The following is a 27,518-nucleotide window of genomic DNA, read 5'->3' on the forward strand; positions in this document are numbered from 1 at the left end:
TCAGCTAATAGCTGGGGATAGGTTCCACAGAAAAGAAACTGATATATGAATTTGTTAATAGTGAACCACGAACATGCAGGGAATTACTATAATGTGAATTTGAATCTGTGGTGGTGGAATATTCTTTTCGTGTGGACTTTTGCAGAATAAGCCGATATCGACGCTTTGGTCCTTGCATGCTTTTGAGTCATCATGCAAGAATGTGAGTCGGCTGACAAAGAAAAAAAAAAAAAAACAGACTCGGAATGTTCCTCTCTTAAGCTGCCAGCTGCTCCGGCACCGATCAATGACTCCAACCGCTTTTACATTGCTCACAGCGCCAGGGACGCTCGCCTGCTGCCGCGAGGGCGAACAAAGAGAATCCTTTATGCTTTATGTAACGGGCGAGTTGCAACAGAGGACAGCATACCGACAACAAACAAACCGGCCAAAGCCGTGTCGGTGCCCTCCCCACGTTCAAAGAGGACCGCTGTTGGAAGGTAAACCTTCGCCCCAGTGTGAGGTCCTGAGCACTGTTGACCAAGTTTTCATCCAGGATGTCTCTGTACTTTGCTGCATTCATCTTTCCCTCAATCGTGACTTGTTTCCCAGTTCCTACTGCTGAAAAACATCCCCACAGCATGCTGCTGCCACCACCATGCTTCACGGTAGGGATAGTGTTGGTCAGGTGATGAGTGGTGCCTGGTTTCTTCCAAAACATGATGCCTAAGAGTTCAATCTTTGTTTTATCAGACCAGAGAATTCTCTTTCTCATGGTCTGAGAGTCCTTCAGGTTCCTTTTGGCAAACTCCAGGCGGGCTGCTATGTTCCTTTTACTAAGGAGTGGCTTCCGTCTGGCCACGCTGCCATACAGGCCTAATTGGTGGAGTGCTGCAGAGATGGTTGTCCTTCTGGAAGGTTCTCCTCTCTCCACAAAGGACCGCCGGAGCGCTGACAGAGTGACCACTGGGTTCTTGGTCACTTCCCTGACCCGTCTAACTTGCTCAGTTTAGACGGGTGCCCAGCTCTAAGAAGAGTCCTGGTGGTTTGGAACTTCTTCCATTTACGGATGATGGAGGCCGCTGTGCTCATTGGAACCTTCAAAGCAGCAGAGATTTTTCTGTACCCTTCCCCAGATTTGCGCCTGGAGACAATCCTGTCTCGGAGGTCTACAGACAATTCCTTTGACTTCATGCTTGCTTTGCGCTCTGACATGCACTGTCACCTGTGGGACCTTATAAAGACAGGGGTGTGCCTTTCCAAATCATGTCCCATCAACTCAATTTACCACAGGTGGACTGCAGTTTAGCTGCCAATGATCAGTGGATACATGATGCAAATGAGTTTAATTTTGAGCTTCATGACAAAGGCTGTGAATCATTATGTTCATGTGATTTAAATTTTTTTTTACATTTGTAATACATTTGTAAAATATTACCAAAAAAATCAGGTAATTATAGGCATTTCTGACATTATTTTGCTTTCTCACAAAAGCCTGAAAAGCTTGTTAAAAAACAGCTCCAAAGCAGGATTTTGCCAATACCTTCACTGTAGGTATGGTGTCCTTTTGGTGATGAGCAGTAGTGTGTTTGCGGCTATCAGAACTTTGGGAATTATGACCAAAAGTTCAACCTTGGTTTCATCAGACTAAAACATATATTGCAACATTATATGCATTTGGGAGATTTCAAGTGTGCTTTTTTTTTCTTTTTTTGAAGGCTTCCATCTTACCATCCTACTGCGAGCAAAGACATATGAAGAAGACGGGAGATTGTTGTCTGATATATTAAACAGTTAGTACTTGCCAGATATTCAATATTGCTGTGGGCCTCTTGGCTGCCTCCCTGGCTAGTTTTCGCCTTTTCATGAATTTTGGAGGGACGTTCAGTTCTAGTAATGTCTCTTTTGTGGTATTTTTTCTCCTCTTGATGATGACTGTCTTCACAGTGTTCCATGGTATATTTAGAGCCTTGGAAATGGTTTTGCACCCTTCTCCTGACGGGTGCCTGTGAACAATGAGATCCCTCTCACGGTGTGGAAGCTCTCTGCAGACCGCGGTTCGTGCTGCAAGACATGACAACAAAAGTGTCAGTGAAAGCCTACTAGAACATATGAACTTTATTCATCAGAGGCACTTTAAATTGTGGCAGGTTATGTGCTGACTTCCATTTAAAATGAGTTTGAATGTAAAAAAAAAAAAAAAAAAGGGAAAAAAATCAACAATTGAGTTGTAGAGGTGAAAGTTCACAATAATGGTGGGAAAAGTTTTGAAATGATTGATGTAGGTCTTGTAGAGGTGCTGTGGTCAACGAGACAGTTGGGTCAGCAGTTTACTGAAGAACCTTATCTGCGAATCTGACTGCGAGGTCTTCTCCAGAATAAGTCAGACCCTGACGCCGATCAGGCATTTTTGATCCCTGTAATTACAAGGAACAGAAAGTTGCTCAAAGAAATATGGCACAAAAAAAGTAGAACTACACACTTTGTGAGGATAAAATGTGAATCTATCAAACCATTGTCTCCAGTTATCTCTGCGAGACGAGCTCTTTTCAATATCAGGTCACTGGCTAATAAATCAATGTTGATTAATGACATCATTACAACCTATGATCTGGACTTTTTGTTACTAAATGGAACGTGGTTAACGGAAAGTAGCTGTAATACCATTTTAAAGGAGGCAACACCAGCAAATTAAAATGTTATGAACAAGTGTCGAATAGGTTATTGTTTTAATAATTTATAGGCCTCCAAGACACAATAGAAAATGTATGGAGGACTTTTCAGAACTGCTGTCAGTTATTTGGACTGACGACAACTATTTTCACGGGAGGCTTTAACATTCATGTTGACAATAACATGGAGAAAAAAATCGAAAGAACTTTCTGCTATACTAGACACATTTGACCTCTCTCAACATATTAAGAGTCCAACCCACACTCAAGGTCACATCTTAGACCTGGTCATCTCTAAGGATGTTGAAATTCTATCAATTGACCTTAAGGATATGGCTATTTCTGACCATTTTTGTGTATTCTTTGAATTACAGATTCTTCCAAAAGTTCAGACAACCTCTATGTCTATTAAGAAAAGGTACATAAATGAGAGTACCGCCACTAAGTTTATGGAGACCATTGCTGTGCCACAAACTGTGAATGCTGAGACAGTTGATGAACCTTTCGATAATTTCACCTGTAAAATCTTAAATGTCATGAATGCTGTCGCTCCTATTAAAACGAAGACAATCTTGAGGCGACCTAGAACACCCTGGAGGAGCACAATGACGGTGAAGACCTCTAAATCAAAGTTTAGGAAAGCAGAACTTAAGCGGAGAAAAACTAAACTCCATATTGACTATGACCTCTACAGACAAAAGTCTTTGTAATTTTACCCAAGAGTTAGTCAGGGCAAAACAACACCTTTCTGAAATCATCAGTACGAACTTCAACAATACTCGCACTGTTTGCTGTGGTTGACAAGCTCACAACCCCCCCCCGAATCAGATAGCTCCAGAACTCCTAACCGCAATGAATTTGCTTGTTATTTTAGTGAAAAAATACAATCCATCAGGTTCAATATTAGCACAAATCAGCAAAATGATAAAATGATACTACATCTGAAGCCACCCAGAAAAAACTCTCTTACCATGTCAGAATTTGATACAATTGACCAAAAAACTGTAAAGAAAACGGTTCAGCAGCTGAAACCATCAACGAGCTGTCTTGACTCAATACCATCTGAATTTTTCAAAGCTATTGCGAAGTCTGTGCTTGCTGACTTGCAGCAAATAATCAATTGCTCACTTCAGTCAGGCGAGTTTCCTAAAGCTCTTAAAGAAGCTGCCATTACGCCTCTGCTAAAAAATAGAATGCTGGGCGCTGGGCAAACTATAGACCCATCTCAAATCTCCCTGTCATAGCTAAGATTGTTGAGAAAGTTATTTTTAATCAACGTCAATTTCTTGAACTTAAATGGACTTTTTGACAAATTTCCATCAGGTTTCCGAACTCATCACAGTACAGAATCTGCTCTTACCAAAGTGCTAAATGATAGAAGGTTGAATACTGACTTGGGAAAGGTGTCATTTCTGGTCTTGTTGGACCTCAGTGCGGCTTTTGATACGGTAGGTCATAATATACTGCTGAACAGGTTGGAAACGTGGGTAGGACAAAATGGAACAGTCCTTAAATGGTTCAGGTTCTACCTGGAGGAAAGGACCTTCCAGGTAACCCTTGGAAGTGTTCAATCTCATCTTTTTTCCCCCCGTGCTTTTGAGAGCATTTCTCCTTTTAAATGATATTTCTTGCACTGTATGCTGTTTTAATTGTATTTTGATTTTTTTTCTCATTGTTTTAAATGTTTTTAAGCTGTTTCCCCCCCCCCCCTTTGTTTTTAAAAGCTTTTAATCATGTAAAGCACATTGAGTTACCTTGTTTATGAAATGCGCCAAATAAATACATTTGCTTTGCTTTGCTTACTGTCGACCGCATAAAAACAACAACAGTTAAAAACAGATCGGTCTGCATCTTATACACGTAACCTGGCAACCAGTTGGAGGTCTCTCCTCTCCACCCAGAACCAGAGTCAAACATATAATAACACAATGAAAATTCATTATTCCAGCAGCCAGTTACTTTCCTGTTTTGCATAAAGCAATAATGTAATGGAGAGCAAGCGCTTCCCTGATGAAAAGCTTCATGAATAATTGAAAATAATACTTCATCTCAAACCTTTTAACTCGCTTCAAGTACACATATGGAAAAAAAAGAAAAGACAAAAGAGAAAAAATGTACGTGCGGTCACTGAGGGAATTGTTGCAGAATCATCGTTGCGTCCAATTGAGTCCAATAAGAGCCGACTCGGAGCCGCTTTGATTTCTGCGGAGATGGATGGCGGGCGAGGATCCGGCTGCTCAACATTTTCTTTTTTTTTTTTTTTTTACCTCCTCCAAGTAGCTTCTTTTTACTGTCCAATGAAAAAGATGGACAGTACCTCCAAGGTTTGTTTTTTGTTCAAACATTTTTTTTTTTTATATAACTTCGTCCAAGGAAGTTGTTGAATTTTTGTGTTTATTTTTTTTTATTTTTTTTACCTCAACCAAGGAAAGGATTTTAGCTGTCCAATTAAAAACAAATTTCCAAATTTTATGTTTCTTGTCCATTTAGTCCAGGGAGGTTTTGGTCACAGTCCAATCTCCAAATTCTGTGATTTTTTTGGTTTTTATCCAAACATTTTTAACCTCCTCCCAGGAGGTTATTCCCAGACTCCAATCTCCCAATTTTTGCGTTTTAGTTTTTTTCTCCAAACACTTTTTACTTCCCAAGAATGTTATTTTCTGTGTCCCAATGATATTTGTTTAGTTTTGTTTTTTTCCATTTCAACTTTTTTTCCTTTTACCTCCTCCAAAGACTTTTCTGTCACGGATCAAAGAAAAGTCCATATCTCAAAAAATCCTTATCCAAAGAACGAGCAGTACTTTTCTTTGTATTTAAGACTTGGCAAATGTGTCCAGTATTCCTTCTGTTAACACTGTTTTTTAAATATAATTCTCATAGCAGAAAAATGTATGAACTTCTGAAGAAGTGATCTTGCAAATCTGTGCCAGTTCTCCATCCACGGCTTTGCTAAGCGCCATCCACTCTTGACCGACCGACCGGCTTTGTGGACGCTCTGCCGGGACCTAATGGAGGTCATTCACAAAGGGGGACAGTACATCAGCCGGACATTAATCGGCTGGCTCACCTTCACCGTTGTCCCCTCTGGGACGCGCCGGAAAGGATCGGAAGACGGGAGGGTGGAAAAAGGCGGAGGGGAAATCAGACGGCGAGCGATTAGGTTAATGAAAGAGGGGAAGGAAGCGAGGGGACAGGAAGAAGGTGGCGCCTAAGGCAAATAAGTTTAGAGGAGAGACGTGAGATCGACACACTGATTGGCAGAGGAGAAATAAGAGCCCAGGAACACTGTCACAATGTCTGAGAGGATGACCTAAAACCTTCCACTTTAACCAGCCTGCCGACTTCCCGATGCTTCTATCAAGCCCAGGAAGGTCAATGAAAGCGGGCGCTGCGGCACAAAAAGTCCATTTTACAGCTGTCTGGCTTTAGTGACTGTGATTTAAGTGAAAATCTCCGATAAAGTGTCTTTTAAAAGCACCACAAAACTCTCTCGGCCAGGACCTTGGAGCGAGGGGGAGGACTAAAGATGCTCACCGTGATTCACGTTGCATCGAGATGTAAAAGAATGGACAGCTTCCATCTTCTGTCAGAACATTTCGTAGTGCAGAACAACTCGCTTGAGTTATTTTGTTTTCATCCAAACATCGGTGTCTTTTATTGTAATTTTACCATAAAAATGCGATGAAGTGTAACTGCAGCTCAGGCTAGCGGAGGTTTCAGCTGGCGATATCATTTTGGCAGCAACTAATAGATAGCAAATCCTCCGTGTAACAGTTAGCCGAGCAGGCAAATGGGAAGTCGATCCTCGCTCACTTGCTGTTTGTACGCGAGTTGGCTGAAAATCATTTGAGAAATTTAGCCGCTGAGCCGTCATTTCACACAACATGGCCGCGCTTTTGGACAATATGCTACGCTCGGTGGAAAAACGACGCATCAGGCACTTTTTAATCGGTTTTGTTGGCATGCCAACCTGCGTGTGTCTTCTGTTCGAGATGATATTCATCACTCCGGCGTTCCCGCAGTAGCGGGGCTCATGTCACGCATGGCGACATTGTTTTTGGCCGTGAAAACACAACACTTTCAATTAGTTTTGGCGGCAGTAAAACCTTTCGGCATTCAAGGCCGCGCTGCGCTGCGCTGCCTAGTTGACCAGGCTTAACCTTCCGACACACAACAACGTTGTGTTAGCTTTTCCACATGGAAACAGCAGTGGGATGCTTCTTACAGGTGATTTTATCTTAGTTTTACGGAAAGATGTCCCACAATGTTGTGTTATTTTTACTCCTGTCATGTTATAAAATCCGGCAATAAACAGCACCATGCTTGTAACACGAAGTGATAAAAAAAAAAAAAAAAAAAAAACAACAACGCACATTTCGGCAAATTACTAAAACTAGCATGCTAACAGGATACAGTAAAAATAAATCATATGTATAAAAATCAAATGGTTTTACCTGAGGAAAAAAAAAAAAAAAAAAGCACATTATGAGGAGTCATTAAGTAAACCTGACAGTTAACATACCAAATACATAAACCATCTAAACTGTAAATAAATAAATAAATAAATAAATAAATAGCACAATATTCATGAAAAGTTTAATGTAACTAGATAAACTGTAATAAACAGTTTAAAACATTTGGCTGGTTATGACTTTTTATCTGGTTTATCTCTGATCAAACTGCTTTTAAAAGCAGTGATGCATGTTACACGGTACACCACGTTGTATGTAGTCCATTTCATCTATATGGCCATCCCAGAGCTCGGTGCGCCACAAATTACAGCCTCCACAATGACTCCTCGCCGGCAGATTCAATAAAGATGAAGTAATGACAGGTTTTATGGCAGTGCTGTTTTATTTAAAGTGCAATATTTTGATCTACGAGAGAGCGTAGATGTCTTTCAATGAGGGCTCAGTCTGCAGAAGAGAGAGCGATTATTGATCGGAATGGGCAATGTTGCCTCTGCTGCTCAGAAATAATGCTCAAAGATTATTAGTTGGATTATTAAAAAACAAAGAACAAAAAAAAAACAGAACACAGTTGACACACAGGGAATGAGGGGGTCATTGAAGGCAGCGGAGGAAGAAAACTTGTGAATCTTGTGAAAAAGTCAATCTCGAACGGATTTAATTCAGCCAAAATTTTCGGAAGAAGCAAAGAGGGCTGGGTATGAGACGTTTGAGGAGTCACGGGAAAGGTGGTTTCATTTGTAGTGGGGTGCTGCGGCGAGCAATCAAACTAAGCGTTAATGATGATACTTTGAACTACACAGTGCCTATTTTGGCTTTGCGTCCTTCAAAAAACAAAACAAAACGATAGTGCAGAAATAAAGGCATTGATTTATGGGGATAAAGTTTTGGTTAAAAAAAGGTTTTTGTGTGAAGAAAAAAATTGAAATGAAAGAAGTTACAAGTGAAAGAATACAGTGTGAAAATATATTGCAATACAACAAGAACAAAGTTGTCATTTTATGGGGGGAAAAAAGATGAATTATAATGCCACAATTTTACAGGGAAAAAAAGATGAATATTACAAGAATTAAGTCAAAATTTCATAGGAAAATATGACTGATTTTATATGAAGAGAAGTTAATAAATTAATACTATTCAAATAAAGAACAACATTTTATGAGAATTTTTCTTTTTAATATTACGAGAATAAAGCTGTAATTTTAAATGGAAAAATGGGATTATTACAAGAATAAAGCTGCAAAGTTACATGAAAAAAAGGAATTTACACATTATTCTTATAATATGATCTTATTTTCAACACAATTCCTGTAATTACGACCAAATACTCTCAAAATATTCTATTTTCCAAGGGAAAATACAACTCAATTTACAAAATTACGACTTTATACATATTAAAATTACAGCTCTATTCTTCTAGTTGTACGACTTTATACTCATCGTTTCTCCTACTACTACTATCCGACTATCTTTGAAAAATGACAACAGTTTTCTGAAAAAAACTTTTCTGTGGCTTGAATCGTGCTCTGTTGCGACCTGTGCCGTCAACACGAAAAGCTAGTCAGGTGCCGCTGGCCTGCAGGTGGCCAATTATTCATCGAGGCTCAGCCCATCCTCATGGACTGCAAAGGGGGGAAAAAAAAAAAAAAAAAAAGCATCTTGTAATTTCTTCTTTTCCGGTGTCACTCACACTGTGATTGGCTTTCCTGCATCGGACATGCTGTTGATGTCAATTGAACACACCTGACATGAAGCGGGCTGCCTCTCTCAGTTTCGAGCTCCACCTCCATGCACTTTGTCAGGATGAACGTAGGTTTTTTTTGTGTGTTTTTTTTTTTTTTTTTTTTTTAATTCTTATTTTTTTCGACAGATCTGACGGTTGCTACGAGACACTTTGCCGTCTCCCCGACAACGGCGGCGCGGATTTTTTTGAGTGCTACGAGGCGTCTGCCATCCTCTGGGCAGAGGGGCGGCAGGTCAGGGCAGGTCGACAGCGTGAGGTGAATTTCTCAGTAATAGACTGGCCTCAAACAATGCTGGCTTCCTGGTTCTTGTACATGCCAATTTGTTACTGCAGAAAACAAATGGTAACATTTTCTTTATTCAAAAAAGGGGCAATTATACAGTAAAAAGTCGCAATTTTACATGAAAAATGCAGTTATCCTGTATTACAGTATAAAGTCAACATTTTACCAGAAATTGTGAAAGAAATACTACAGTGTAAAGTCCAGATTTTACATGAAAAAGGTTAGAATATTACAGGACAGTGGACCCCCGCTATTCACGGGGGATGGGGATCTGAGAATAATTGACCCCCATCATAAAAGCCATGAAAAAGGCGTGAATAAAAGGGGAAAAAAAGGCCAATGAACCATTTCTGCAATAAATGGAGGTAGGTTGCCCCCCCACCCCCGCCAAAAAGAATGCAGAACTTTGAAAATGTGGGGGTCCATTGTACGTATATATAATTCTTTACAATGCAATTTTACAGTAGCAATGCAAGTGAAACAAATGGAATACAGTGGACCCCCGGTGAGTCACGCTTCGGCATTCGTGAATTCACCTGTTCACAGATTTTTGGGGGGTCTATTCCCCGTTATTTTCTTACACCCCATATTATTTGCATTTTTAACCTCATTCCCATTTATTCTTTTTACCTTATCCTTGCTTGTTCATGTTTTTTTTCCTTCAGATTTTTTAGCAATTTTACAGTCACCATGTACGTGATCATTTTCATAATTTTACAGTGCAGTTTTATATGAATTTTTTTTTTAAACGTACAAGTTTAAAACCGCAATATATGAGAACAGGTATATAGACGACTAGTATAACTGCTATTTTACGTGGAAAAAGTTGTGATATTACAAATAGAGTGCCTGAGTAAAAAAAGTTGTAATACCTCTCAAATAGTTTTGCGATTTTTCATGAAAAAAGTACAATTATAATTGCAAAGTCCCAATTGCTATGTACGTGGAAGAAGTTTTAGTATCACAAGAATTAAGTTGCAATTTTCAATGTCGAATCCAATCAGAAGGCTGGGCATATTTTTATGGTATTCGGGTTTGCGAAACAGTATGTCATGATTTTGGAATGTATTAGTTAAACCCAAGAATTTTTTCAATGAATGACAATTTCTATTGTTTTTAGCTTAGGAGAAAAAAAATCATTTAGATAACATTTTGGCGGCACGGTGGACGACCGGTTAGAGCGTCAGCCTCACAGTTCCGAGGACCCGGGTTCAATCCCCGGCCCCGCCTGTGTGGAGTTTGCATGTTCTCCCCGTGCCTGCGTGGGTTTTCTCCGGGCACTCTGGTTTCCTCCCACATCCCAAAAAAATTGCATTAATTGGGGACTCGAAATTGCCCGTAAGCATGACTGTGAGTGCGAATGGTTGTTTGTTTGTATGTGCCTTGCGATTGGCTGGCAACCAGTTCAGGGTGTACCCCGCCTCCTGCCCGATGACAGCTGGGATAGGCTCCAGCACGCCCTGCGACCCTAGTGAGGAGAAGCGGCTCAGAAAATGGATGGATGGATAGATAACATTTTCATCATGTTTACTTTTTATGAGATGAAAATGACTTCACCTCTGTGAGAGGTTCTGTTGTTGATTTTTGAGCCTTAAGATAATGTTATCTGTGGAAAATGAGACATTAACATTGTGTGTGTGTGTGTGCTTGGGGAGAATTCCTAACGGCTGCCCGAGGGTCTGAAATAATTGATTTTACCCTCGCGAGCGACAAGAAAATGAGAGTCTTTTAAGAAAAAGTGTAACTCCATCACTTGCCAATTACTCGCATCGACTGGACGGCGCACAATAACGAGAGAAAGCTGCTTCTGTTGTATTTTGAAGCCACGTGAATCTTTGTTGGAGATGGCAAAACCAGCAGAGGGTCAACAACCAATCATGAAGTGAACATACAAGGTTCGTCCCCCGCTGGGAAGAACCACGCCGAGATAAAGATGGGAAAGCTGCTCTTCCTGGCCCCTGACAACCTCGTGGAGACAAGCGCTTATCATTATTGCCCTTGAAGACCTTGTTGCAGAGAGCCATCCTTCACATGCCGGGGAGCGTTCATATTTCACCCGGATGACAATAAAAGCTAATTAGCAATTGGCTGCGCCCATTGGTCTCTCCTGTCTTATAAATGATAGCGTCTTTTCCATGTGGAATGGAAATCTGCAATCTTATTTGAAGAACAGAGGAGAGGCCGACCTCCAAAACCGAACGACAAAATGCGCTCGCATCGATCCGCCGTTCTGTTCCACAACGCATCGAGTACAAGGTAGGATAATGGCCTTAAAATATAACCTATGATTTTTTTTCCCACAAAAATACGATTTCCGATTTTAGTCGACCCGCCCCCGTCGCCTTATAGAAAATGCAAATGGCAATGACATTATTCAAAACATGTTTTGCTTTTCATTTCTCTTTTCAGGGATTTGCTTGATTTCTCCTGATAACAAAGAAGCTTTAAAACTGTTCCCCCCGCTTCCGAGTGTTAACTCACTCACTGGCAAAAGTACGCTTATATTGCCAGCCGTTTTAGTGCATTTTGACTCATCTTTCCAGATCCACACACTATTGTGTTCTGTGACAATATAAGCAGTGGACCAACCCAAAAAAAAAAAAGATTAGACTTTCTTCTTTCATCAGAAAGTGTGTTTCTACCTTTTCCCATTCTTTAGTAATCAGCAGTAGGACATGGGTCAAGAAAACGAGCTTCTGGTGAAAAGAAACAAGTCAAGCAGAACAGTGACTTTGATCCTAATATTTTTTGTTTTTGTGACACCTCAAACCTCAAATTCAAGTCGCGAGTCGTTTCAGGGGTCAGAAAAGTCGTCAAGTTAGCAACACTGACTGTGCTTTTGTAAACTAACTCATCCTTTTTACAGCATTGAACATCAGAAGATGCCCAAAAAAATTCATCGAGTAATAAACTTTAATCAACAACATAGATTTATCGCCCGGCCCTAGTGTGAACACATTCATATTGGCTATGTGTCACTTGGAATGGACATTGAAATCATTAAAAAAAAAAAAGATAATCGGATTCAGCCATTGAATCAGAACTGAGGACATTGACCTACAGTGGAAATCTAGCTTTTATCTGATCCAGCAGATGAGCTATTGGCCAACTCAAGAAAGAGGGCACAGTACCCAACAACGAATCGCTCACTGGGCGCGATGACACGTGTGACCTTTGGATCTTGTCATCATCACCCACGCCTTTTCGTGTAGAAAAAAAAAAAAGTCTTGCATTGACACGTACGACCTTTTTCATCATCAGCTTCCTCCTGATTGCCGAGTGTCCGCCATCCCTCTCATCTCGCCGTCCACGCTCAGCCCGGAATGACAATTAGAGAACGCAAGGGCGACCCAAAATGACCGGAAATTAAACGATCTGTCGAGCATTGTAATTGTTGTCGCTAGCGCTCATTTAAGGTGATGAAATTGGCGTAAAAAAAACTCTAAATGCTGTGTTTTGATTACCACATTTACATTCATAACTGTCGTACAAGTTTAAAGAGAAGTTAACAACTCTGTGATGAAGCGTAACGAAACAAAAATAAAATGAGTATTTACTTACTAGTGAATTACTAGCATCAACGGTGGGCACTATCAAGGACATGAACAACAGTTTAAAGTGGTATTTACATGAAATTATGCCTCTTGACAGCAAAAATAAATTAATAAATACATTTAAATCCAGTGGTGGAAGATGTACAGCACATTGTATACCTTCAGTACATGATCGTATTCCCAGGAAAAGAGAACATTATTGTCACAGCAAAATAAATCACTTTATCTGAATTAGCGAGCTGCGGTGAAAAAAAAAACAACATCCCGAAGGTGATGAACGTGAGGCGGATGCACGATGGATGCCATTGTCTTCATTCAGAAGCCTCGCAAATTAATTTCCAGCACACTTTTGTAAATGAGATTGTTTCATTTGGGGAAATAACAAAAGGGGAGCGAGCACTTTGGGGACCTGAGGTTCAAACTGGAATGACATCAGATTATTTCCTTTTCTGTACAAATTCAACCTCAAAAGAGTCCAACGTGCCCAAAATGTTCTGGAAAAATAGTTGTAAAAAAAATGCCTCAAGAGCGAAACAATTGTCATCACGCATGACGTTGGGAAATTTCGTGAGACTTTGGCTCCACAAGTATAGCCCGCCTCTCCCAGCCCTCGAAGCCAGTTTCATCCAGTTTTCGTCGTTGTGCAACCGCGGAGCATGGCGGGCAAAGTTTCACGATTTTCTATTTCCGTGAATGAAGTGGCCAGAGGACATGAATGGCGAAATAAAAACAAATCAAGAGTTTGATATTCAAAGGTGTTTCACAACTTATAAATGTTTTTGCCTCAAGATGAAAAAGTTTGAAAAGTGCTGACTAAATTATAAACACAGTATGAAGCAGAAATAATAACAAAAACAAGTGCATTTGTCTACTTTATTGTGTGTCTTCATCAGGAAAAAAACACATCCCCTGATTAATTATTACAGTGGCCCTCCACCTGTTTATTATGCTTCTGTAATTTTATATAGCCTTCAAAATGGAACTTGGCAATAACTCAACTTTATAGAATGCCGTATAACAATATAATCATCGCTGTGGAATTAGGCAGAAATTAGCTGTGATTTACAAAGTGCTGTTTGATGGCCTGCAGCAGCGCTGAGGTACAAAGTACAGAGAAGACAAGTCCAGTGTGGCTCTCGCGTGTGTGTGTGTGTGTGTGTGTGAAGCCTCCCAGTGGCCACAACTCAAGCGGGTCTTTCTTGTTCTTAACACATGACACACACGTCTCAGACGGGTGCCGTGGGGCTCGGGGGCGGTGATGGGGAGCGCTCGCTATGCGCAGCGGCACCCGCTTGTGAGCGCCTGCTTCCGGAGGGCACGCGCATAAATGATGTCAGCTAAGATGGCGCTGGGGATTCATTGGCGCTGCATCCATCAGAGGGCATGTGTCAAAACCATGACAAGATGTATAAAAGATGCTCAGGTTTGATTGACACTGTCACACAGGTATAAATGGACAATTACTGCTGTTGTACATTGCTGGATTACTGGAATTTCTCGCTATATCACAGTTCATTTATTGCAGATACAGTGCATTGTTTATAGGTCACTGTAGTACAGTTACTCACCTGCACATCTCGGATGCAGTTAACTTTATTGGCTAATTATTTTTTTCATTATTATTTTACTGTGATAGCAAAGACTCACATGAGGTCAATTGGCCTCTTATTCTGCGCAGAAAAAGAAACCTTACTGAATATTCTTAACGCATAAATTTGGTAAGTCACTAAATTGCTTGAAAGAAAGAAAGAACATGCCCGGAAAACCACAGTTTAAAACGCAAGCCCTATTCAAAGTTTTATGAAATTAATTCAGAAATACTAACTTTAGCCCAACGAATAGCTAATGCACACACTCTCAACAACAGGAACAAATGCAAGTAAAGAGCAATGTTTAGCTTGATTTTCTACAACTACTGTATAGTACTGTAGTTAAAAATATCACCGCAATGAATTCTGGGTTCCCACAATGCTTTTAGCTGACTACATTGTCAGTGTGAGGAACGGGGCCATTGCTTAAAGGTAAAAAAACCAACAACTTTGCAATTAAGCGTGCCCATCTGTCTAGTGTACAGTACCTGGATCCCACTGGAGCTCATTTGGAGGAATTGCCAAATAGAGGTTCACCAAAATACAAGCCTTGGAATGCCCAAAAATGGTTGCATCGAACCAAAATGGCTGACTTCCTGTAAAATTTAACGCAAAACCCCAGGCTAATCTTCGCTCCTCCCCAACATACAAAGATGTTGACCAGGGTAGAGCAGTTGAGAAACGACTTAAATGATTTTAGCCTTCTTCCTACCGCTGTAGTTTTAATGTGTGAAATGTCAGTCGAAAAGAAGATGTTACATGTGCTAAATTGCTAAGAGGGGCGGTGGAATGCCGGTCTTAATTTACATAGCAACAGGTAAGTAGTGGCAATTCAGACAAAGTTAACATGATTAATGAGGGATTCACAAATTAATTGACTTTTCTGTTGCTCGGATTGATGACAGTGAAACTGTAGTTATCTACAATAAGGCTAGCCATTATGTTTTGCTAAATTACTCAAAGAAAACCCGACCAAACATTTTGTACATACCTGTGAGTAATCACCTTCCACAAACCTGATGATGATGATGATGATGATGATGATGAACCTTCTCTGAACAACTATGTACAACATCCACTCCTTTATGGGTAAGATGTTGCAACATTATTATTATTTTTTTCAGGGATTTAGATTTTTCCCAGACATGTCATTCAACCACATTAGCTGAAGTCACATTAGCGCCGCAGGTGGTGATAGCTCCCAGACAGGCCCTATTTATTTTATTCCATTGATCAAGCGTCGAGCGGCGCGAATGCGACGTCACGTTTTGCCTGAATGACTTTGACAAATCTGGCAGAACTGAAGAGATGCCGTTTGACAGACGCCGACAAGCACCATCCCCACCCCTCCCCCCCCTCCCGCCGTCGGTCCCCCACCCACCACCCGCCGCCATCGCCCCTTCTTGCAGAAGTATTAGAAGCCCATTAGCATTCTATGACATTTCACTATCCATCCGGAGGGAGGGGAAAAAAAGCACCGGTGGCCCCCTGTAAACAGAGCGCTGTGGCAAGGAGAAAAGGGAATAAGAGCGTAATGTAAAATGGCATTGTTCAGATGGTCGGACACCAGGTGTGCATTCTAATGCGGAGCTTGAGGTCAACCTCGCAACGCTGAAACAAAGGATGAGGGGCTGTGGAGGAGGGAACGATAAGAGGGCGGACAAATGGGTCCGGGAGCCGGGTGATTCAGAGCGCCAGGGACTTTTAAAAGGTCAAAAGCTACTAAAGGTTATCAGCCGCGGCAACAATCTGAATTTTTTATAGGGGGTGGGGGGCACCTTATTATCCGCACATAAAGGAGGTGGGTCACGCGTGATAAAACGAGCGCATATAAAAGGCCACACTAGCAAAGTTTACAGGAGCACTGTGAAATCTGTTTAAGCGGTGACAATGTTTGCATTTTGCACGGAACGCCTCTTTTTTGCCGCCTTTGGTAAATGTGCTGCATTTTACTAGCAGCTGTTGCTATATAATGGAACAAACGCGATAATGTGGCATTTATGGCTCTTTTACGAACAACCTCAACACAACACAAGAGGCTTACGATCCGTGTGAACGTGAAAATAAAGACTATATATGTATTAATTCCCAGCACCCACCGGAAAAAAAATAAATAGGTACACCTGCGTAGTTTTATCCAATATAAATTGTTTGTTGTTTAGGCTTTTGTTTTGAACATGTAAGAATAACGTAAAAAAATTAAGAACAACAATAACTCCTACCCCTATCTCAACTTCCTTATGATTCTATATAACTATTAGTTTCTATCAACATCAATACAACCCTATAGTAATATATTAATAATAAGTAAAATAATAGTATATCCGCAGCCTTATTCCTATCTATCTGTATCTGCCTTATCTTGGTTATTAATGGCAAGAAAAACAAAAACCCAACCACAAACAAAATAAAACAGCCATTGTACCATTGACAACATATTGCAGTAAGTTTAAGACTCTTTCTGTGTACTGTGTGTACAACCATATGTTTGTATAGTGGTTTAAATCTGCGGATATTTTGGCATTGTTTGTGCAGAATATCTTGTCTGTTTCACTCCGCATACAGACACACACAAAATTTTGAATTTTGGGTAGTCTAAAGTCTGCATCGTCTCTCAGTTTATAGGCTCGCTCTCTTATTATGAAACATTCTCCTTTGATCATCAGGAATAATTTGTTCAATACTTTAAATAGAACGACTGATGTGTTGTATTTTACAAGATCAGCACAATTTAGCTACTTCAACTGGATAAACAGATTACGTTGTGAACAATACGGACAGCTTTGTTTCTGTAATATGACTAATGGATTTATTGTGCACTGGTAAGTGTTGCTTACTTCAACACAATGTGAGGCTGCAATCAAATCTTGCCAGCTATTTTAACACTGCAAAATCAGCTTTGTTCCAACGTGAGCGCGTTGAGTGACGCCAGTCACTGTAAACTCGCGCGTGCCCACACTGGTGGGTACTTCGTTCGAGTAGCCTCAGGGGTTGCCCGCGGCTAACTGGAACAATGTTGACAAACGCTCCATCTCACAAAACAATAAGAATCTCAAGCTGTTTCCTCAGGGCAAGGAGGCTGAAATCAAAACTGCAACGCCTCACATTTGTCAACTCTTTAAAAAAAAGAATAATAATTTGGAACAACGCACCTTCTAGAAGTTCTGGCTGGAAGTGGCCTTCGGGATGAGAGCACCTTGAGGTCGAGAGGAGTCCATCCAAGAAACACTGTCAAACATGTCAGAGGTGTGTTTCTACATTTTTAATGTTACACATTCAATTGTATATCGTGTACAATTTATATATAATTTCCTGAATTCCTTAGCTCTTCACCTGTGTAAACTACTTCCTGTACGGTCTATCTAACTTGACACGTTTTGTCCAATCAGATTTCAGCTCAGCGTTGCCAGGTAAAGGCAAAATCTGCACGCATAAATTAATCATTCAGCGGTGTCAGGCTTATGCAACTGACACATTCTTTAACCAGTCTGATAAGACCCAATGATGATGTCGGCGGAAAACTAAAAAGTAAACCTTTAAATAAAAAAAAACAAAAAACGTAAGTTTAACCCCCGTGGTAAAACGGAATTCATTTTTGACGTTATTTTGTTTATGCTCGTCATTTTTTTGTCTTTTAACGAAATATTGTTTATATGGACCAGGTGCAACAACAAGAGTATTAGGAGGTGGGTTATTTAAGGTTGCCTGCCACTGGGTTGTAGATGCATATGCGTAATAAGTTCCGAACATTTGATATTTATGTGCGAGCATGAGCAGTTATGATATAACGTGTTCGTAATTAGTGAGCATGAGAAGTGAGCGTAAACAAGCACTCACTCAAGCGTGTGAGAAATGCAACTCGCTCCCTCCTGAGAGCCAGATGCTACTACGACTGATAGCACCTTCACGTCTAGCGAAGGGTGCTGCTCGATTGGCTCAAACTTGCTGGGAGGAGCTCATTAACATTCATGAGGGCAGCGGCGGTGGCGCTGGTTAACGGGGTTAGGGTCGGGGTTGTGACAGACGCCAGTCCATTGTCAAGAACGACCACCACCCTGTCCTCCTCCTCCTCCTCCTAACTCTTGCTAAGCCAGTCAAGCACCCACAAAGCCAAATGTCATAATGTCAGGATACTTCGTGATGTCCCATCTATAATGGCTTTAGAGATGTGGTAAACATACAGTACGTACGCACTGCTAGCTGGAGCGTATAAGGCAGACTTTATTGGCCACTTGAGTGTTAAAACTGCTAGCAAGATTTGAATGTGGCTGTACTTAATTAACTCATCCCTCTCCCTTGAGTTTCTGACCAAAGTCATGCCCCTCAGAAACAAATATGGTCATTCATAATGGCACACGATTATGAAAGTGCATAGTCGTGATAAATAGCCACAGAGAACGCGTATCTAGCTTCAATAAAATAAGCACTACTAAGCTATCATTAGCGCTGTAAACAAGCTGCTACTTTGGTAGCATGACCTTTTCATAATTGAGAGATACTAAAACACTCCCCGTTAGCGGTTTGAAGTTTTACTTTCTGGGAATGTGCAATAACTTAAAAATCAAAAAGAGGTGATAAACGTACCCGTCAAGCAGAAATGTTGCTTCGGAATACTCTCAGCTTGCCTGAGGACCCTTCGCTCTGCTTCTGTGGATATTCCGCCATAGTTTCAACAAATCTCCTGAAGCCCAAGTAACAGGTCAGTATGAAGCTGTGGGAGGGTGTCTGCTATGAGTGGCCCCCGATTGCCACCTTGTCTGTCACGTCTTCTGTCTCTTGTTTTTCTTCGGGCATGGTGATTTGGTAAAACTCAAATTAGAGGAACAAGATGTGGCCAGAGAGAGAGAGAGAGAGCGAGAGAGGGATTGCACTCATGTAGTACTCTCAGGTAATACTGATAGTTTTAACAAATATATTTCTTTAAAAAAAAAAAAAAAATGCAAACACACCCTTTTAGTTCGCCCTTTTTGGAATTGTGAAAACAAGGTAGTACTTCAGTTTTTAGGTATAGCGTTGAAAGTCTTTCACCATTTCAATTGTCCGTATTTTTGGGGCATGGCTAAAACGAAGCCTGGTGACGCACTTGGCCCTCGCCCAGTATATACAAGGTTGAACACCTTCTCACATCACTTGTTTGCTTGCGCAATTGCAAATTTTTATTACAAGGCCCATTTCTACCACAACATCGTGCAGTTAGCTAGCTAGCAAGCGACAGCTACAACCCGAAAAATGCATCTTCTCGGAATGTATTTTGAGTTGTTCGGGCTACCGTAATATGTTGAAACGCAAAGCATTGTGCATTTAGAACTAGCAGGAAGTATGTGCTCAAATGTCACAGACTGAATAACGTGTGCCACTGCGTTTAATCAACGGTTAACTTTCCCTCAACAAATAACCACCCTTAGTTGTCATGGTAACGGAAGCTGTGTTGGCACATGCTGCAGTATACGTATGGTGGGTCAGCAGTGGCTCATTTGCATGAGACAGGGCCTCCCCCTCAAAACAGGCTAATTTCAGCAAGGGACAAAAAAAAAAAAAAGGCAAAAAAAGTATATTACAGTGAACCTGTTTGTCGTGGAGGGTACCATCCAGACCTACCTGCAATTGAGGAAAATTTGCAATATAAAGAGCTGTACTGTTATACTGTTTTGAATTGGGGGAAAACACACAAACTGTGATCGCATGTTGTGAAAGGCGCCCAAAACTTTTCTTATCCATTTTCAATTAAAAAAACAACAACAACAACAACAACATGCGCAGCTACAAATATGTTCCGCATAGCATATAAAACATTTGTTTTCTTTATTTCTCTCATTAGTTGCAGGTATGGCACTAAAAACGGGTGATAAATCCAAAGGACCGCGGTGGAAAAAAAAGACGATATAATATAAATATTGAGCACAGAACAGAGAAGAGCGATAGGTGGTTATTACAGGGTGTCGGCACAGAAACAAGATGAACGAGCATCGCAGAAGCACAACCCGGATACACCAAATTTATTTTCTATATTCTGCGTGGCCAAGTGCTGTTTAGAATCCTCCTTGCGTTGAGCACTTTTCCGCTGAAAACATTGAAAAAGATCACAGTGACGTCTAGTTCTGTCTGTGGACGAATGGAACACTTGTGCGCGGGTGATAATTAGTGGAGACCAGATGCAATTATACCACACGAGTGGATGGTTACACCGAGGGGCTGAAATAAAAGTAGCACGATGAATGGCACGACGTGGCTCAGCCCTTTTCGAGGTTGATAAGGAAACGAGGGAAATGTGGGCACTGTTCCTTTTCGAGCCGCTCGCTAAGAATTAAACGCTCTGAATCAAACGCTAAGAATCGGGCCAATGTCTTTTCTTTCTAAAGAGGATTAGATGGTTCAATAGAAAGATTTGACCCATTTACGATGTTTAACGTCCACCATCTCGGTGCACAATCTTCACTGACTGTTTCCTTCTAATTAACACTTGTGTTATGTAAATATGCTTTTTCCTTCGGTGGACCATGCCTCAGTTATGAACATAATCGGCAAGCTTGAGTTCATTATTGTTTGTGGTGGTGCACAACTGTCAAAATATACCAGTACTTATATTGATTGACATAATTCCCCTTTTTGAGGTCCCCAACATGCCTGAAAACTATGTATTTTCATTGTGAATATGAATATAACGGCCCCCTGGAAAGTTACAAAAAAGATCCCTCTATGCCAGTTTCACCAATCGACACGAAATTGGGTGAACATGTCTATCAAAGGCTCAAAGGCTCCTACCTAAAATTGAATTGGAAAGAGCTATTTTGGGCAAGTGACTAGGCTTTGATGGACTCCTACTAGCAATTCCCAAATGACAATAGGCGACCCTAAATCGCAAAGCTTTCCCTACACCATCTAATGTGAGTGGAGGATGTCGTCAAAGTTTGAATTTTTTTAGGATTTGCCGTGAAAGAGGGTGCGAGATCCCCAGGCAAGTCAGGAAAAACTGAACTCCCGACACCAGTTTCACCGATCGACAGAAAATTGTCTATCGTAACAGGACGCACAATAACATTTCGAGGATCCAAGCCATTTTAGTTGGAAGCAGCCATTTTGGGCAAATTCCAGAGCTCATATTTTGACAAGTGAGCCCCCATCAGCAGCAGGTACACGAGTTAGATACATGACGCTTTTTTTTTACGTTTTAATGTGGGTTCAGAATATTGTCAAAGTTTGACTCATTTCGAGGTGGTGTGGGGGCCCCTTCGCTGCTGCTTGCTGTTTTAATTTGAATTTTGGGTTTAGTTTTCATCCAAAAGCTGGCTAATTACCTTCACTTTCATTATATTGTTATAATACAGTTAAGTACCGAGTAGCTCTCCTGACAAATGTATTATTATTAATTCATCAAAGCCAAAACTCTGAGAGAATGTTAGATGGAACTGCGTCCTTATTCGTTCCCTTCATCGTCTATAGCCCCAATATTTAATTAACTTGTCCAATTTATCTTGTGCCGAGGTAACGAGTGGAGCGTGACGAATGAAGCGCCTTCGCGAAGAAAGCACTATTCCTGTCTGCAGCAGCGCATCCGCCCACCAACCAGATGGCAACCGTGCAACACAAAATCAATTAGTGTCATGCCTTTTCTGCAGGGCTCCAAAAAAAAAAAGCAATTTCCACTGCATATCACGACTTGTGCACGCACCTGACCCAAACTGCTCACGAGAACGTTCAGCGTTTGTGCGGAATCTAAAGATGCATTAACAACTGTCTTGTTTGTTTTTTTGTTGTTTTCCTGTGGTCATCCGAGTGTTGTTTTGGAAGCGTAGCAGCACATATGAAACGCCTTGGGCTCAGGCAAAGCATTGTACTGCTATCCCTGGTTGGGGAATGGTTTTCACATGAACGGCAAAACCTAGCTGATGTTGAAACCTCCACTTTACGCCCTTGTTTTTCTTTGACGACGAGCATTTCACAGCCTTCAAGCCACAGATGCTTCTCATCAACCAGAGTGTAGCCATCAAATCTCACTGTTCATGTATTCAAAACCAGCTAATCCTTTGCATTTATGCCCATTATCCCCATTGAAAGTGTGCAAGTACAGAAATTAAGGGGTATATTAAAAGCTTTAGTACAGTGGGGACTAGTGTTGTAAAGGTACATGTACAGCTATTTGTTTTCAGATTTTCCAGCAATATGCTTTTGTCAGTACATCTAACGTATTTGAAACTACAACCCCAATTCCAATGAAGTTGGGCCATTGTGTTAAACATAAATAAAAACAGAATACAATGATTAGCAACTCATCTTCAACATATATTTAATTGAATGCACTAAAAAGACAAGATATTTAATGTTCAAACTGCTAAACTTGATTGTTTTTAGCAAATAATCATTAACTTAGAATTTTATGGCTGCAACACGTTCCACAAAAGCTGGGACAGGTGGCAAAAAAGACTGAGAAAGTTGAGGAATGCTCATCAAACACCCTTTTTGGAACATCCCACAGGTGGACAGGCTAATTGGGAACAGGTGGGTGTCATGATTGGGTATAAAAGGAGCTTCCCTGAATTGCTCAGTCATTCACAAGCAAAGATGGGGCGAGGTTCACCTCTTTGTGAACAAGTGTGTGAGAAAATAGTCGAACAGTTTAAGGACAATGTTCCTCAACGTACAATTGCAAGGAATTTAGGGATGTCATCATCTACGGTCCATATCATCATCAAACGGTTCAGAGAATCTGGAGAAATCACTGCATGTAAGCGGCAAGGCCGAAAACCAACATTGAATGCCCGTGACCTTCGATCCCTCAGGCGGCACTCCGTGGCTTCGTAGTAAAAGAGTGCGGGTACAAGACTGGCCTGCCTGCAGTCCAGACCTGTCTCCCATTGAAAATGTGTGGCACATTATGAAGCGTAAAATACGACAACAGAGACCCCGGACCGTTGAACAGCTGAAGCTGTACATCAAGCAACAATGGGAAAGAATTCCACCTTCAAGGCTTCAACAATTAGTGTCCTCAGTTTCCAAATGTTTATTGAATGTTGTTAAAAGAAAAGGTGAACGGTAAACATGACCCTGTCCCAGCGTTTTTGGAACGTGTTGTAGCCATAAAATTCTAAGTTAATGATTATTTGCTAAAAACAACCAAGTTTATCAGTTTGAACATTAAATATGTTGTCTTTGTAGTGTATTCAATTAAATATAGGTTGAACATGACTTGCAAATCATTGTATTCTGTTTAACACAACATCCCAACTTCATTGGAATTGGGGTAGAACATCACAGAGATTTTGTCATTTATAATGAATGTCCATGGGCAGCATTCATATTTTTGTGGGCGAGGATTTGTGTTAAACATTTCTTGTAAAAATCCAACTTGCCATTAATGTATTTCAGCATTTAGACAAACATTTTTTAGACTTTCACGCCAAATTCCAGAAAATGGAGTCCTCCTTTTTTGTATGCTGCCAACATAAGATGAGCCTTTTAGGTTGCATATCATTTTCAATGTCCCTCCCTCTAATGCTTGACAACACTTATTGAGGTCTTTGACCCTGTTTTTGTTTACTTTTGACTGAAATGCTTTAAGATCGGATCTTGTAAGGAATATCCTACTTCCCAACAATAGCTGACCTTGGCAGGTCTCATCACATCCATCATCTTATGGTCGTATTTCTCGGAATATCAAACCGTTTATACCTCGGAAGTGATACCAAGACAGAATTTGACAAAGGGAAGGAGCAGCGTACTCGCTAACACTTTCAGGGGAACTTTGGCACTTTTCATTAGCTACGATAAAGCAACAAATGACAGCGACAAGCAACCGCCGGAAAAGTTAGACTTCTGTAGGTATGTGGAAAGTTTCTCACTGTAAAACACGCAAACAAAATGTCCCAACAAAGGTACTGCAATACTGTACATTCATTATGAGCACAGCCGTGTAGGAGTATAAACACAGGGAGGAATTGTGTTAAATAAAAACAATAGGATGCCCATCATTCTGCTGTGTTTTGCTCAGCATCTTTTTCATCGTATCAGGTCCTCGTCGCCCTCTAACTCAGCAAATCCGGGCTTCCGCTACATTTGCTGAACACGTATAGTCGGCCACCCAGAAGTCATTCAGCTCCTCGAGCAGGAATTTAGTAGGAAATCGTACGAAATGTCCACTTCGTTCACGCTGTATTTAGCCCCAAGTTGCTGCCTTTCTTGCAGCTATCTAAGACAAGCCGGAAAAATGGCTTCAACAAACGGAATTTAGGGGGTCCTCGGTTTACGATGGAACCGACATACGTTTTGAGGTTACGAAGGGCGCACAAGGTTTACACACTTACCACTGTACTTATTTGATTGTTACCACTGTATTTTATTTGATTGTTTTATATTTATGGCCTAGAAGTTTTTTTCATACAAATATTTACTTGATGACTCGACTGCTGTGTTAGTGTCGGTTAACAACACGGTCTGATGACAAACTTGGGATAGGTTGCTGGCGTAGGAATGGAAATTGATTGTAAACCGAGGACTCACCGTACCTCTGATGGGAGGTAGTTTAGTTTTTGTATGGACAAAACAAAAAAGGCAGTTTTTAATTAATTGCGGAACTTTTTGTATGAGATCCTAGTAAATTCCTGTTTGTGCGGTGAAATATAAAAATGTATTTCATAAACTGAAATGTTGTGCTTCCCGGATGCCAACATAAAACACTGATCATAAACCTCTGCCATAGAGATTCTTTAACATTGAAAAGTTATACAACGTACACGATCGGCATCATTCGTAACGCTTCCGTCCGCTTGGATATTTCGGCAATGCAAGGGGGACGAAAGAACGGAAGAGGGGAAAAAAAAAAAAAAAAAAAGTCCTCAAAGCATTTGTCACAACCAACGATGAACAGAAAATGTCTCTTTTTCTTTGTTGTTTGTTTTTTTTGTTTTGTTTTTACAATACATTTCTTAAAAACCCCAGCTGGTTAAGGTTATGGTCTCAGGTAGATCGTCCACAGTCAAATCTTCACAGTTTGTGTAAAAGCAGAGAAACATTCTCGCTGCAGTAATAAAATATCAGGACTATTATCAACATTATTATCATTATTATTCATATCTTTTGTGTTCTGGTAGCGTTGTCGTAGAAATGGCGGCAGAGAGGAGCGGGCCACCCAAGGTCCCTCTCAGTTTTGATTATTTAAAAAACAAACAAACAAAAAAAAGGCTACCTCAGTTGGGTAGTCAATTCAATGAGTGTATTTATCCATTGAAAAATAATCAGAGCCTGCATTTGTTGTTTAGTTTCCAAGCCGTCATGCGGTCTAGCCAACGATCCTTGGCCTCCGAGACCCGATACCCCGTCAGCACTTGTGTGGGGGGCGAAAAGAGGCGCATGTAGAAAATACGCCATGGATGCGCGTGTTCGATGTTGCGCGACAGCCGGGCTCGGGATTCCGCGTTGTAATCTTGAAGGCACTTTGTTTCATGGCAGAAAGAAAAGTGGCTTCTTCTTTGTCTCCAGTGGACCGACGCGACTCTGCGTCAGGCTTCGCTCATCAGACTGTCGTACCGTAATCAATCACGTCCTGGACTTCTCGACCCGCCCTGTAGTCCAGCTGTCTTTTCGCCATTTTTTTTTTTTTTTCCTTTTTGTTCTGCCATCGTACCATCAGTTGGCCACTTGGACTGGTGGGCACAGTGTAAAAAGTACATAGGCAGCCATGGGGGATGGGGGGTGGGTCTTAAAGCAGACAAAACTAAACGTGGCCAGAGGTCTTGTTTTTCTTCAGAACAGCACCAAGCAGATAAAAACAAAAACGAGGCCGGTGGGAAAAAAACAAGCGATTGGCATCTGGTGCGAGGGAAATGAAGATAAAGTTACACAGAGAAAGGTCTGATTCAATTTCCTCCTTCAAAATGTCAGCAGCATTTTTATATTCCGCTGCCTTGCAAAGATTATATATTTATATATATATTTTTTTCATATAACTTCATAAAATTGTTCTTGTGCTTTACAAACTGCCCCTCCCTCGATGCACCGCCAAAGTTCACTCTTTGTGCTCATGAAGAGAGTCCCGCACCGAGGAGCACTGTACTGTCAAAGAATATTTTTTTCCCCTTCAAAAAATTAGCACATTACTTTTTATTACTTTTTCTTCAGATTATTTTTTTTCTTCTTTTAACCCAGTTCAATGTCTTCATTTCTGTCCCAATGCGATCCACTGGGGCTGGAGGGGACCGTCGCCGCTTTCGGGATGCGTGAATCTTTGGTGATGGGTTGCCGAGGGTACAGCTCACAGACTGCGGGTCTGAAGGTCGGCCTCTGAGACGACGGCCAGAAAGGTCACCTCTGGCCCTCCAGGAGGGTTATCACCACGGTGACGCACAGCAGCCATATATGGAGGGAGGTGGACTGAGCAATGGCACTAAGGTCTGCAAGGTGAGAAAAAGTAACAGACTGATATTTGCAGCACAAGCAGAATACTAACAGGGACAGATTGTGGGAAATTGACTTTTCACTATCAAGTGTGAAATTACACAACCAAGTATATTGGGCTACAAAGAACATAATCATGACAAAAAAAGTCAATTTTACAAAAATAGTCACCATTTTAGAAGGAGAAAAATGATCAGAATAAAGTCAGAATTACAAAAAGTTGTATTTCTTTTTTTGCTTTGTGTTGCCAAGCAAATCTGAGGTGTGAACAAGCTTTCTTTTGTTGTTGTTGATGTGCCGCTGCTCGAGTGAAGCAGAAAAACAATGCAGCAGTTAAGGTATTTTAATTCCCTTGCATGTGGGCAAGGAGAGCCACAGTGGCCCATGCACTTTTACTGTAGCCGTTTATTGAACAGAACAAACAGTTAAACACACAAATACCAATTGACAACGCTTGCACGGAGCTGCTGTGGGCTACAACTCACACCCAACCTAATCAACCTAACTTTGCCACCTGATGTCCCTCGCTAGGCCACGCCCCTTAAAGGCACACATCCAAAACACAAATAATGGAGTAATTACACTTTCTAAAATCACTTTATCAGTGCTAGTCCTTGGGTTATTTTGAATATATTTGGACAAAAGCATGCCACCGACATATTACGAAGACACCTTGGAACTGTTTTAAATTGTGATGTAAATTGTGCAGTCGGTTGGAGTGAGTAAACATGCAATGTAGTGACCCCTATTTGGGATCTTGGCAAATAAGGCCCTACTTCTTTAAATATTTTAAGAACTACCAAGAAGCCATAACTACGTTTTAATGGGCTGACAAGCTGCA

The 27,518-nt window shown here is 41.0% G+C and overlaps 1 protein-coding gene across 2 annotated transcripts in view; it reads right to left on the bottom strand.

The window, feature by feature from the left end:
- Window positions 1–20,061: 20,061 nt before the first annotated feature.
- LOC133468185 (MAM domain-containing glycosylphosphatidylinositol anchor protein 2-like) overlaps window positions 20,062–27,518 on the bottom strand; it is a 159,267-nt gene continuing 151,810 nt past the window's right edge. For both annotated transcript variants that reach the window (XM_061753764.1, XM_061753763.1), the window contains exon 19: window positions 20,062–26,673. In XM_061753764.1, the coding sequence (XP_061609748.1) occupies window positions 26,585–26,673 (89 nt within the window). In that variant the 3' untranslated portion in view covers window positions 20,062–26,584. The remainder of the gene's footprint in view (window positions 26,674–27,518) is intronic.

The sequence above is a fragment of the Phyllopteryx taeniolatus genome, chromosome 18 (assembly GCF_024500385.1).
Source record: "Phyllopteryx taeniolatus isolate TA_2022b chromosome 18, UOR_Ptae_1.2, whole genome shotgun sequence".
NCBI classification, from domain to species: Eukaryota; Metazoa; Chordata; class Actinopteri; order Syngnathiformes; family Syngnathidae; genus Phyllopteryx; species Phyllopteryx taeniolatus.